Genomic DNA, 14116 nt, shown 5'->3' with positions numbered 1-14116 from the left:
AGTGCATTACCACTCTGCATTACCACATAATTACACAATTGTTTTTAACCGTCCATAAGAGTACATTCTTCGAAAGGGAATGCATCGAAAACATCGTGTACGTTTCGAGAAACACGTTTCGGCGCACAGCTTTCGAAATGATAACTCTTTCCGTACAGCGCCCATTGTGCATCGTCAGCCCGCTAACGATGGCTTGAAATGCCGCTTTCGAGACCTTCCGAGCCACTCACGGATACACTGCGCTATCGTAGGTGAAAGAGGAGAACTATACTTTTATTTTCTAAGCAGTTCGATATTTTTCCAAGGGACGGTAATGTTGGAATGCGCTTTGAAGTTTCGCGATCGTCAAAGTAGAAAGCAAAAATGGCTGCCTGCGGAAGTGGCGCTCGCGCTTCGGAAGGTAGCAGATCCCATGATTCCGCTTCGTCTGCGGCTCATTTTATCGATGGATCAAGCAGCAGCTACTCTGAGGATGCTGCCTGTTTGTCGGAGAATGACGACGACGCAAAGCAGCCCAGAACATTGGCGGTCGTAGCACGGCATGCCCAACTGTAGCGCTTGCAGTTAAATTCTTGTAGTGCCATACCTACTCAATAAAAAAAAAATTCTTTTTTTCATGGATAGTGCCTATTAGACGGCAATCCATTTTGTACATCTCATAATTTTTGTTACATATGTTTCTTAGTAGATACAAGCGTGTCTTTGCAAACTTTGTTCAATCCTATCCCACAGTCTTGATGTGGGATACGATGTGAATGATGTGGATTTATATCTCTGTTATTACATACATCTTGTTAATGAAACGTTTATGCGTGAGAAGTGCATTTATTCTGCTCGTTATTTATTACATAAAATAGTTAGTGCAGTAGTTTCTTCAAAAAATAAGGTCTGGCGTAACCTACAAAAATACCTACTTTCCCCATGGTAGGGAAAGAGTTAAAGGGTCGCGCCTAGGACTAAAATCTTCGTTTGCTTGCTGACTAAAATTGTGCCTGTATGCGCGCAGAGCGCAGACGAAGCTCGGGAGACAACATAACTGCATCCAGGCGTCAGTTTTCAAGTTTTCAAGCGTGCTACTAAAACGTGCACAGCCCTGAATGTCCACGTGAGTTCGCTATATAGCGTTAATATTTCCCTCTCGCCTCTACGCCAACAGGTCTCCTCGCGCTGTGGTCTAGCGAATGCTAAGTAATGTCACAATGACGGGTGTCTCGATTTGGCTAGAAGGTCCGACCTTTTCTCCCGGTTCGGTACTACGGTAGAAGGGACCGACGTCCAGAGTCAAAGAACTGACAGCACCCAAAATGACAGCAGCACCTCGAAATACTGTCCGCACGACTTCCGACACGGACAGCTCCACCTTGTCCTCTTGAAAGAACAACACGAGGGCATCTTCTACGTCGCCAAACTCATTTCTCGCGCTCTCGAGGTGTGTGGCCATCTGATGCGTCGTGGTCGAAGCCGGGTACTTGAGACTGGTGGCCCGGATGACGTCACCGAACAGTGTGAAGCCCCACAATATAGGGCGAACCGTTGGCCCGCCCGTGATGGGCCTCAGCACACTCAGACGATTGGTCCAAAGCATGCAGCTGGCCACGTGGTTCAGTATGGGCGGGCTACGGAATGTTGTCTTGTTGAAGGCGCTGCTGGCGTAGAGGGCGAGGCGGGCCGGGTATCCCGTGCCCCTGTGACGGATTGTGACCTGCGATTTCAAAAACGAGACACGGATTACACGCTCACGGAAAATACAGAATAGTACGCTACGACCTAAACACACTTACAAACATTAAAAAAACAAAATCATGCAGATCCAACGCGCATTTTGGGATCTATGTGTAGGGAACGTTTCGTGAATCGGTTAAAGGAATGCTACAAATTCGCCCATTTCAGTCGTGCGCTTTTGGCATCAAGCACACTAGCAGGCTCGCACATGCTCTAGTGCACCCGTCCAACGCACTGTGGCAACAATTATATTGCCTTATGTTAATACATGGCTTATTTGTTTTAATATAACGCACCCGTCTTGGCCAATCCCTCATTTAGGTGTGGGCCATAGAATGAAAATCACCATCAGCAGCAGCACATTGTTATCATCTCCAAGGGGTAGATGTCTGGCAACCCTGGCTTGTATGGCTGTATTGCAACATGGTTTGGGCGAGCCCTGTAGTGAAGGCCGTTCCTCTGTCGGTGATGAGGACTTCAGGGCAACCATGTCGCAGCAGGATGTTCTAGGGGAATAATTTAGGGACTTCGGCCGCACTACCTTTAGGCAGAGCTTTTGGTTTGGCATAACGGGCAACGTAGTCTGTAGCCACGACGTTCCACTTATTTCCAGATGTTGACGTCGGGAAGAGCCCAAGCAAATCCATCCCGATCTGCTGAAACGGTCTGCAAGGAGGCCCGATTGGCTGTAGTAATCCTGCCGGCCTTGTCGGTGGCGTGTTGCGTCGTCGCTGGCCGTATCGACATGTCTGACGTAACGGGCGACGCCGGCGGTCAGGCGTGGCCACTAATACCTTTGCTGTATCCTCCATGGTGTCCGGGAGAATCCGAGGTGCCCAGAGGTCGGATCGTCATGTAGGGCGTATAGTACTTCTGGACGCAATGCTGAGGGAACAACAAGAAGGTAGCTGACATTGACTGGTGAGAATTTCTTTACGAGGACGTCGTTTTGGAGGAAAAACGAACACAATCCTCGCCTGAATGCTCTAGGGACAAACCTCGGTGTCGCTTTTCAAATACTCGACGAAGTTTTTCAGCTCCGGGTCTACTCGTTGTCGTTCAGCGAAGTTTTCCGCTTATTCTTCCTAGAAAGGCGTCGTCATCATCGTAGTCTTGCGGCGGCGAGTCAATGGGAGCGCGTTATAGGCAGTCGGCATCAGAGTGCTTTCGTCCGAATTTGCCGACGACAGTCATGTCAAATTCCCGGAGTATGAGACTCCACCGTGCAAAGCGTCCCAAAGGGTCCTTTAAGTTTGCCAGCCAATACGAGGCATGGTGATCACCTACGACTTTAAAGGGTCTGTCATAAAGGTAAGGGCGGAATTTCGTGGTAGCCCATATGATGGCAAGACATTTCATTTCCGTCGTAGAATTGGTTTCCGCTTTTTTTTTTTTTTTGGGGGGCGGGGGGGGTTTACGTGCCAAAACCACTTTCTGATTATGAGGCACGCCGTAGTGGGGGACTCCGGAAATTTCGACAACCAGGGGTTCTTTAACGTGCACCTAAATCTAAGTACACGGGTGTTTTCGCATTTCGCCCCCATCGAAATGCGGCCGCCATGGCCGGGATTCGATCCCGCGACCTCGTGCTCAGCAGCCTAACCCCATAGCCACTGAGCAACCACGGCGGGTGCTCACTACTTTCCTGTCGAGAATGATGTGTGGAGCTGATAACACGCAAGCCATTCGTGACTAGGAAGTATCGGGCTCGCAGCGTTAAAGAAAGGAAATGCGGGCAAGACAGATGACGATTATTGTTTGGGGACAAAATACAACCCGAAGGATGTAAACTTTTTTTAGAGTGTAATGGCTCAGCAATCCGGGAAAAGTTCTTGAAGAAGCGCCTGTAATAGGCACACAATCCGAGGAATCTGCGCACTCCCTTCTTGTCGGTGGGCTGTATGAAGTTAGTGATGGCAGATGTATTCTGCAGATAAGGGTGGGCTCCAGATTTGCTGTTGACGCGACCCAGAAGAGAAGCTCGTCGTAAGCGAAGCGGCACCTTTCCGGCTTCAGAGGGAGCCCTGACGGCTTGATGGCCTCTCGTACTGTCGCAAGCCGCCTAAGGTGATCGTCGAAATTTCCAGCGAAGACGACGACGTCACCCAACAAGCCCGGCCTGCCACTTCATTCCTGCTAACCCCGTGTCCATCACGCGCTGGAACGCAGCAGGCGTCGAGCACAGTCCGAATAGCATGACCTTGAACACACAGAGGCCGTTAGGCGTGATAAATACACTTTATTCGCGATCCCTGTCGTCGACTTCTATTTGCCAGTAGCCAGTCACGAGATCGATCGACAAAAAGTACTTGGCGTTGCAGAATAGATCCAATGCGTCGTCTATTCGTGGGAGGGGGTGTACGTTCTTCTTCGTGATCTTTTTCAGTCGACGATAATCGACGCAGAATCTTAGGGTGTAGGGGCTTTTCGATGGCTAGATGATGTCGTCGCGCAGCATTTTATCGATTTGGTGCCTTTTAGCTTCACATTCTCGCGTCGAAACTCGGTAACGGCTCTGGCAGAGCGGTCGAGCGTACAGTTCGGTTATGCGATGCTTTGTAACTGGTGTTTGTCGAATTCTCAATGACGTTGAAAAGCAGTCTTTGCATCGTCGTTAAAGACTTTTGAGATGTTGCCGCTTACTCCTAGGGCGACTTGGATTTATATCGAAGTCTAGTTCGGGAACTATGATCGTCGGGGTAGCTGCGGCAAAATCCTAGAGGACAAACGCATTGCTGGTTTTCACTATTTCCTCGATGTATGCGATCGGCGTGTCCTTGTTGATGTGTTTCAACTTGTGGCTGAAGTTTCTCAGTATCACTTCGATTTTTCCTGCGTGCAGTCAAGCGCTCCCTCTTGAAGCGCAAATTTCACGGTCAAGCAGTAGACATCGGTCACCCTTGATGACGCCTTCTGCGTCCGCTGGTGTTTCTGTGCCAATGGAAATGATAATGCTGGAGCGAGGCGGGATGCCGACTTGCTCTTCGAGCACACTCAGAGCATGGTGACTAGCAGCGCTCTCCGGCGGTGTCGCTTGATCTTCGGGTAGCGTTATAGACTTCGACTTCAAGTGGATGATTACGCCGTGTTGGTTCAAAGTCCATGCTGTGAATGACTTCTTGTGAGGACTGTTGGATGACAACGAAGGTGGCAGGGTAGGTCCGGCCACTAACGGTAATTCTTGCCGTGCAGATTCCAATCGGCGTTATTAGGTGTCCTCCAGCGGTCCGAGTTAGGGGGCCTTCCCACGCAGTCACAACTTTCTTCAAATGGGCGGCGAAGAGTCCACTCATGACGGAGTAGTCGGCTCTTCTGTCCACTAAGGCTGTGAATGCGTGGCCATCGAGAAGCAGAAAAAATTTAGAATTAAATTATGGGGGTTTTACGTGCCAAAACCACTTTCTGATTATGAGGCACGCCGTAGTGGAGGAGTCCGGAAATTTCGACCACCTGGGGTTCTTTAACGTGCAACTAAATCTAAGTACACGGGTGTTTTCGCATTTCCCCCCATCGAAATGCGGCCGCCAAGGCCGGGATTCAATCCCGCGACCGCGTGCTCAGCAGTGCAACACCATAGCCACTGAGCAACCACGGCGGGTATCGAGAAGCACGTCGAGGTCGCTTGTTCTTTGTCTTGAGTTGCAGTTAGGTCTTGGCGTCGGATCACGGCTGCGTCGTGTTGACCTGTGGATGGAACGTCGCGTCGTCAGGCCTTCTTTTGTCGGAGTATTCTTCGCTTATAGCGTTATGATCGCGGCGCCTGGTTGATACGTCGTCGAAATAGACTTTTCTGCGTTTTCGTCGGCGGCGGAGGATCTTCGTCAGTTCCACGAACAGCAACCGCACCTTCCATCGGTTGCTGCTTTTAGTTTTCCGGATATGGGCTGACGGATCGGTCACGGGCTGGGCCAGTGTATGGTCGGCGCTGCGGCGACAGGTAGCTGTCTGGTGACGGCGAACGGAACGGTCGTCGAGGGCTCCACATAGTGGCGGCAAGGTAGTCGCACATGTTACGAGGTTGCTCCCCAAGCTGTGGACGCGGCACGTTGACGACGAACCCTCGCAGTCCCAAGTCGGTGTATGGGCATCGGCCGTACACATGGCCAGCTTCTCCGCAAATGGTAGCAGAGCAGGCGGTGGTCGGGGGCGTGCCAAGTGTTTGTCTTCCTCGGGGTGTTTCGCTGGCCGACGGGTGGGCGGGGTCGCGGTGGCAGCAGTGGCAGCGTCTGGAGTCACGGCGTCATGGGCGTCATGGTCAGGGGGCGAACACAGTCGGTAGCAGTAGAAAATCGGATCTGCGAGGCAAGCGTGTCGGCTTTTATACACGAGTCATCGAAGGTTCCAGGATAATCGCTGGTGCCCGCGTGTCTTACAGAAAGTATTGCACGATTCGCGTCGCGCATACAATCAGATTACACAAGGTTCCGCGGCAATAGAGATCGGATGGAAGAATCGATAACCTACATACAGGCGCTACTGCGCTGAGCGATAACGTCTAGCTTTTGTTAGACCACGAAAAAAGCGGTCACCTGTCAATATCATTCCGTATATTCGCTTTCAAATGATCCGAGGTAGAACCTGCGCTCAGCGATAACGTTTAAGGTTTGTTAGCCCGTGAACTGCAGTCACCCGAGAAAGCACCGCATGTCAATATCATTCCGTATGTTCCCTTCCAAATAATCCGCCGTAGAACACGAATGAGAATAATTACGCGTGTGTTCAACCTGTGACTCAGCAACAACGGTGAGTTCTCTTGCCCAATTCGCGAATTTACAGTCGTGTGTGGAACGAAATGGAAATTCAAACAACAATTTCACTTAAATTTAATTTCTCAATTAAGCAACTATGCAGAAAATGTTGGTAAAAAGTGAGATGATTACATGTCTGCTAGCTCCGTGATTAGAAGAAAGCTTATTGGCGAAAGAGAGATGACGTGTCGCTGTTGTGTTACAGCGCCGAATTATTTAAGCTAATTTGCATTGAAGTGTAATTTCCACGACCGATTAATATGGTGCTTATCTCCTCGCGTAAAATCTTCCAAAGCAACACTGTCACAATGCATCACGACTGCCTGTCTTTTCCTACGTGGAGAATACTCACGCAAGGCACGAACGTCTGTACCAGGCTGCGCCCAACAAAGCGCTACCAGATGGCTCCATCAGCGCTGCTACTGGCGTTCACGTCTCCTGTGATCCGGTATTTCGCAAAAAAAAGCAACACTTGTAGAGAAAGTCTAAAACTATAATTTAAAGCTCTAGCTAAACCGTATGCTTATTACCTTTCGCGAAATACCGCATTGCGGGAGACGCAAACGGGAGGAGCCACGTCAGTGGCTACTTTCGGGATCGTCCCGGATTTCTAGACTTCCCTATTATCGAGATGAGTCCACGAGAGAGCCTAGAAACACCCATACCTGATCCGGAATAGTTCAGCTAACAAGCTAAGAAAGACATTCTCCTTGAAAAGCAGTAGTTTCGCCCGAAAGGCCAAACATCGATTGCGATAGCAAATTAGTAAATATCTAAACGAAGTAAGGATAGTAGTTTAATCGGCCGTATGAACTTGTTAACATAGCTTTACCAAAGTAACAGTTAAATAACGTGTACTGAACGAATAATAATGAATGATAATGCGGTGGAACGAGGACGTAGAAAGATACAGACACGCAGAAGGAGACGGCGCTGTGTCTGTCTGTCTGTTGCTTTATACGTCCTCGTTCAGTCGCGCTAACACATTCCACCATGCTTTCAAACCAACTAGACCGCCAACGTCTTTTAACTAAATTAACAAGCACGGTGTCACGCGCGCACAGGTAAACATGAACACAGATAGCTCGATGAGCGCGTAAACTCGCTGTCAAAATGATGGAGTGAGGAATCGCAGCAGCAACAGCGATCGAATTGACATCCATGCGTCTCTCGCTTCAACGCGAACGAAACGTTGAAAGCACAGCGCGTACGAAGCTACCGGCATCACGCGCACTCTGCAAACAGCGGAAATCGCTTTGAAGATTAGGCCCACACGGACGCGCGCTCTGGCCATGTCGCAGATTGCTGTCAAGATACGGCGGCGGCATGGGTAAGCAGCTGCCGCCGGAGAACGCCGTCCCCCCCCCCCCCTCCTTGCATCATACCCGTGACTCACGCGCCACAGGAGAGGGCGCGCTTTCATGCCGCCTTCCTCAATCACACACGGGAGATTGGGCCGCCTTCGCCGGCTCACCCTCGCAAGATTTCATTCACACATACAGCACACGGCGCGCAGCAACGATTTTATCGCCCTGGACTTTATACTGAACCTCCCGGCGACGGCGACGGCAGAAATGAGTCTGCAGTGTCCATATAATTGCTATCACAATAAAACAGAAAGATCGAGGGCAGACGAGTACACCAAGAAGGCTGAACTACGCTTGCCCTGTTTGCGCAGCGGTATTCGTGCTTGCGCTTGACGCCGACGATGGAAGTTGTAGGGGCCGCGGCCTTCTGGCAGGCTGCACACGGTGCTCGCTCGCACTCGACTGCGGTACCGGGCCACGGGAACAGCACCAGCACGCAGAGGCAGGCCGAGCGCCGCCGTGCGTCCCCGCGGTGCGTGAAGCACACGGGCTCCTCGACGTGCACCTGCACCACGGTGGCCTGGTCGGGAAACCGGCAGGCGACGGTGTCTGCAACTACAACAGTTGAGAAAGGGCAGTGTGTGCCGCAATGAGTGTTTCGAAAATTAACTATTTGATCTTAAGCTAAACTGGGTCACTGCGGAAGCTGCAGCCGCTGAGTGCCGAACAAACCCCCGCGAAACTATAGTCGCAAATAGGTTACAAGTATACATTGCTCTGAAATGTATAATACCCATGCAACAAAAGTGCATAAGCTATAACTGGATCTTGGGCAAGGTTGTTCATATTTGTTGACGCCACCATAGCACAGTTAAGATGAACACATTCTGTATTTTGTTACAGGCGGCATATCTCGGTTATTAAAAACCTGTCAAAAAAGATGTGTGCCAAAATGCTCACGCACTATCATAATTTCACGTGCTCGCAAAAGTGCTCACCATACTGCTTGTGCGAGCAGAGTATAATCCCCAAAACTGGGTTCCTATTGGCCTTCTGAGCAAGGTGCAGGCGAAATTCCAGTTCCTCTGCAAACGCCTGGCTCAGTGAACGGCTTCCAAACTGCTCCTGCAAAAAAATTTGCATATTCTGGAACCAGGCAGGAGCACTCGGAGCTATCAAAAAAATTCCAAAATGGCTGTAAGGAATGAAAACGGTAACATCTTCAAAAAAGACCATGCAGTGGTTTAAATCTGCAAAGTTACTAGGGATATATTCGGCAGCAAAGAAAGCGTAGTGCAGACACAAACAGATATAGCAACAGAGAAGCCTGAGAAAATTCTGAGTAAGAAACTTTTACTGGAAAAAATAAAGTAGCAGTTTCGCCCGAAAGGCGAAGCACCAATTGCGATAGAAAATTAGCAGACAGCCATACAAAGTAAGGATGGCAGTTTTATCAGCCGTACAAACTCACAAACGTTCGCTTACTGACTAAATTAAGAAGCATGGCGTCATTTGCGCACAGGCAAACAAACACATCTCACTCGATGAGCGCAGACACTCGCTGCCAAAATACTGGTGTGAGCATGAGCGGCAGTAGCAATGAGCGAATTGACCTTCGTGCTGCCTACGCGGCCTACACGAAGTTATATATGCGCCCTCGGCGCACATAGACTGTACTCATCTCAGATCGATATCAAGATAGGGCCCGCGCGGCTGCACCAAACGAAGCCGCCGCGGAAAAAGAACCCGTCACCCCCTACCTCCCCCCTCCCGTGCCTTGCGCGTGACAGAAGACGGCGCGCTTCCTTTTCGCCTTCCTCCCTTGCGCCGCCAGGGCAAGCCACCATCACCGAGTGAAAGCGTGCTCAACGTCGCACGCTTTCACTTGCACCTACAGCCCACTGCGCGCGGCCAGAGTGTTATCGTACTTGGGTTTTACATGGAGCATCACGGCGACGCCAACGATGATGATGACGGAAATGCGCCCTCACTGGCTGTATCATTGCTGTCGCAACAAAAGCAAAAGAGAATGTCTCTATTAACACGACCGCCGGACCCGATTAAATCACAAAACAGCTGATTAAAGAGTTGGGTTCAAAGAGCAAAGCACTGCTGACTAATGCCATAGAACAAGTGACTAATGCGAACAAAATTTTGTTTGGGTGGCGGGAAAACAAGATGAACTTGATTTGTAAAGGGAAATATGATGAGGATAAGACGAGCTCGTACAGGCCAGTTACAAGAACGTCGGTGATATGTAGAATGGCAATGGAAGCCATAAAATTATAGCTGTTGAAATGGGTGGCGATATACCGGGGGAATTACAGAATGGTTTCAGACGAGGCAGACTCTAACAGGAGTGTTTCTATACTAGCTCAGTGCGTAAATATTGCACTAGCTCAGAATAGAAATTTATGGATAGCATTTCTAGATATTTAAGGGAGCCTACGACAACGTAGACCGGGAAATGTTATGGGATATTCTCAATCGCGGTGGCCTACATGACGATTTCGAGGAGCTGCTCAGCCTCATACATAGGGGGCAAACAATTACAAATTATATGGGAAGGCCAGAAATGCGACGAAATGGGGGAAATTCACCAAGGAGTGAAGCAAGGATGCCTCCCGTCTCCGTCGTTGTTCAAGGTTTATGTTTAGGGCATAGAAAAAAGACTGGGCAAGGCATAGAAAAAAGACTGGGCAACAGTGCATTAACGTTTGATATATGTTACATTCGTAACGGGCAAAGGGCACAACAAGAAGTTCCTAGGGAGACGAAGTAGTGCTACTAACTGACCATGCAAAAGATTTGCAGAGATTTGTGTTCAGAGTGGCAACAGAGTGGCAACGTAGTGACAAATAAAAATCTTAATTTTACCACAACGAAATCGGAAATTACTGTCTTTAACAAAGACAAGAGTAATTGGGTAGTTTCAATCCAACAGCAAGTCACCCCCATAGTCAAGCAATATAAACACCAGGGTGTAGACATAAACGAAGACTAACCCCGGTATTGAGAAATGCATCTTAACTTGAAGCCCATGCATGACTTGATATAGATGACGCCTGGGGGGGGGTGGGGGTATTCTGTAGGAGTCCACCCATTGAACTTTTCATTTCGGCCGCTGCTGATTGGCTAGGGCCGCTCGCCTCCTCCTCGCTCGTACAGCTGCGTCCAATCAGCAGTGGCCGAAATGGACCGTCCACTAGGTGGACTCCCACAGAATAACCACCCTGGTGTGAACGCGCGCAAGACGCTCATTGCGTTTTCTTGAGTGCGTTCATGACAGGCATCATTTAAATCCAATCAAGCGTGGGCTTCAAGTTAAGATGCACTTCAGTATACGGGGTTACTCAAGCAACGACCAAGGCAACATAAAAATGAAGGTGAATCGGAATGCAGCAATGCTGAAGCACAGCCTTTTGGGGCTACGATATTCTATGACATGATGCGTGGTATCTGGAAAAAAGTAATGGTGCCCGCTCTAACGTCCGCAAATGACACTGTGTGCTTGAAATCGGACAGCTTGTCGGGGTTGAAAGTTGAACAAAGAACGTTAGGCCCATTGGCTTTCGGAGCCCATGGTAAAATCACAAATGAGGCTGTGCGGGTTTTTGAAGCTTCTTTTGAAGTTAGAGAAGCGCAGAGCAAAATAAGGTTTGAGAAGAAACTCAGATGAATATAAGTGCGCGGCTAAAATGCACAAATGTCTGTACTTGAAAAGCATGAACATAGTATAAAAGAATAGGTCAAAAAAGTGTGCAACCAAGTGCAGGGTAACTGAAAGTGCCAAGACATCATCAGGGGAGTAATCTTATATGGGTTCGGACAGTGAGTGGTTCACTTGGGAGAGCAGATAGTTGGGCTAGTTGGTTGAAATGCATACTGAAAAAGTTTCCGCGGAGACGCGAGGACAAGCCGAGAAAAGACAGGACGAACGCTATCCTTGTCTTTTCTCGGCTTGTTCGTGTCTCCCTGCAAACTTTTTCAGTATGGTCGGGGGTGATGAAATTTCGGGGGGGGGGGGGTGAGGCTGGAGACCCATAAGCCCCCCTCCCCTGGCTACGCCCCTGGTGCCTTGCTATTTGAGGTTCGAGCTGGGTTGCCTAAGGACAAAAACATACCGGAGCAAATATCCGCAACAAAATGAGGCATGTGTGTGCTGTAGCGAAAATCCGATGGCCACTCAGCACGGTGGCCATCAGACGCGATCAGACGCGCCATGGCCATCAGACGAGTGGCCATGGCACGATGGCCACTAAGACGCGCCCAGGGCAGACGCGCCCCCGCCCAGCAGAATATTCGTGGGATAAAAGTTGGGGAGAGATAGATAGCAGACGATTCATTACAGGCAGAGGAGCAGTAGAAGGTAGATACAGAATGTTTTAGGAAACGAAAAAAAAGAGAATAAGAATATGTATACGAACTGCTAGATTGAAAAGCATGTATGGCGTACCTGATTAACCTAAGCAGGCAGGATGAGTATTTGTCGCTACCCGGATTCAAAAGGAATGGCAATAAATCCTGATCGGTGAAGTGCTTCGATGGCCGCGCGCCATCTCGCACGGCGGGAAGGTGGGCGCGCCCATCGAGGCACCGTAGAGACTGGAGTTTCGGACGGACATCTGGGAGCCGGAAAAGCACGTCCGAGTGCGCACCTGGGCTGTCAGTTTTGACCGCGCATGTTAAAACAAAAAAAAAACAAAGATTCCCAAATGGCCACGTTGCTTAGAAGCGCTTTGATATGCCCCTTCATATTTAGCCCTTTCAATTCTAAACAGGAGGATGTCACTGCCCGCGCGAGATGGCATGTTAGATGGCACGCGCGATAATATCGCACGGCTTCCCTAGCAGATATTACCAGTGGACTTGCTTTCTGGAAGCGTCGGGAAGCAACGCTGCCTATCGGACATTGGTTGAGAGGAACAGACGCGGGCAGAACCACTAGGTAATTTAGAAGCGCCGAGAAACTGTACTTCACGCTGCTGACATTTAAAGCCAGTAGCTTTCTTTGGCTCTTCCACCCGTTTGCGTGGTCGGTGGTTAGCGGTCAAACGTTGCTGATCGGAGGTTCGAACAAAGTTGACAGCCACTTAAGTATCTTAATTTCATTGCGAAAGCATGAGAATTTGTGTAGGACCGCCTCAATGTGATATCCTCTTCGATATCCAGTTTCGGATTCGAATGGTCAGAACCGATAGCGCCACTCGGAGCCCAATGCAGTAAGTGTACCTTGCCGTGCTCCGTTTCCCCTCACTGGAATAAAGCATTTCTTGGTCTGGTACGCGACTAGAGCAGACCGGCTCTTCTTTTGCAGCGCTTCACGCCGCTGCCGTTAGGCTTTACGCCGTCGGGCCCATGTCCAGCGCGCCCCATCGAAGTCTACTATAATCTGTCCACGAGGATGAGCCCGTTCGGCTACTACGAATGCCGGACCCTGCCTGGACACCGCTAGCGTTGTACCTGTTCCTCGTCCGGCTGTACAGCGCATACCGTAGCCATTCACTTACTACACTCAACCCACTTTATTCCACCTTAGTCTACCATAATTCAGTTTACTACGCTTCACTCCAGCGTATTCCATTTTCATCCACCTTAATCCAATTGGGAGTGGGCCAAATCGGCATTTTTTGGGTGTGAGCCACGGCGTCCGTGGCTATTCACCGTGGCATTTCGCAGTGCGAGCCGCGCAGCAGGCCAATCGCCGTGAGCCTGACGTCATATCATTTGACCGCATGGGTTTTGGTGCTATCAGATGATTACGCCGGATGCCGGACTTTCCGCTTCGTGGGTCACATAATGCTTTCGCAGTAAAGCGCAGGACGCAAACTTTAAGCTAGATTCTTCAGTAATACCTGGAACAGCACGAAGAAGCGGAGCCGCTTGCGGAGCAGCGGCAGGGTGACCTCTTCCCATAGCGCGTCAAAGCGCGCGAAGCTGAAGAGGTCCTCCACCGACAAGCACCGGGAAACGGCTCGCAGCACCGTCCAGCAGCTCAGCGCCGCCGCGGCCGCGGCCCCCATCTTGTTGATGCGGCTTCAAAACATGACGATGATGATGACCACGTGTCCACTCATTCTCTACTTCGTCTTCATCGCCTCTCTTATGGTTCTACAAAAAGCATCAAGGGTTTTCAACATTTGACGCCTTTTTTGGTCAAGATAACCACGGATGAAGCCTACATTCCGCCATTTCCCAATGGGTTTTCTCAAGATGATGCCTTATAATTCTAGGGAAAAGGTGGACGCGTTGGGGAACGCCGTTTTATTGCGATACCAAATATATGTACACTCCCGGCGCCATAAGGTTCCGTATAACGTCCGAGGGTAATAAAATCGT

The 14116-nt window shown here is 49.8% G+C and overlaps 1 protein-coding gene across 1 annotated transcript; it reads right to left on the bottom strand.

Annotated features, from left to right (window-relative positions):
* Nucleotides 1–1174: 1174 nt before the first annotated feature.
* Nucleotides 1175–13808, bottom strand: LOC126523584 (uncharacterized). Its single transcript, XM_055066715.2, has 4 exons — nucleotides 13633–13808; nucleotides 8776–8902; nucleotides 8136–8392; nucleotides 1175–1702 (listed from the first exon to the last, which is right to left on the bottom strand). The coding sequence occupies exons 1-4, from the start codon at nucleotides 13798–13800 to the stop codon at nucleotides 1175–1177; spliced, it is 1080 nt and encodes a 359-aa protein (XP_054922690.1). The 5' UTR covers nucleotides 13801–13808.
* Nucleotides 13809–14116: the final 308 nt, after the last annotated feature.

This window comes from Dermacentor andersoni, chromosome 6 (genome assembly GCF_023375885.2).
Source record: "Dermacentor andersoni chromosome 6, qqDerAnde1_hic_scaffold, whole genome shotgun sequence".
Lineage (NCBI taxonomy): Eukaryota > Metazoa > Arthropoda > Arachnida > Ixodida > Ixodidae > Dermacentor > Dermacentor andersoni.
Note: the sequence above shows the minus strand (reverse complement) of the source record. Positions and strands in the feature narration are given on the sequence as shown.

Bases quoted from the DNA above. Each gene is read 5' to 3' on its own strand.
- LOC126523584 (XM_055066715.2), bottom strand. From the start codon at position 13,800: ATGGGGGCCGCGGCCGCGGCGGCGCTGAGCTGCTGGACGGTGCTGCGA. The intron at 8,903-13,632 runs GTATTACTGAAG...ATTTTTTTGCAG, and splicing joins GCTTCTTCGTGCTGTTCCAG to GAGCAGTTTGGAAGCCGTTC. The intron at 1,703-8,135 runs GCAAGCGTAGTT...TTGAAATCGCAG, and splicing joins AATACCGCTGCGCAAACAGG to GTCACAATCCGTCACAGGGG.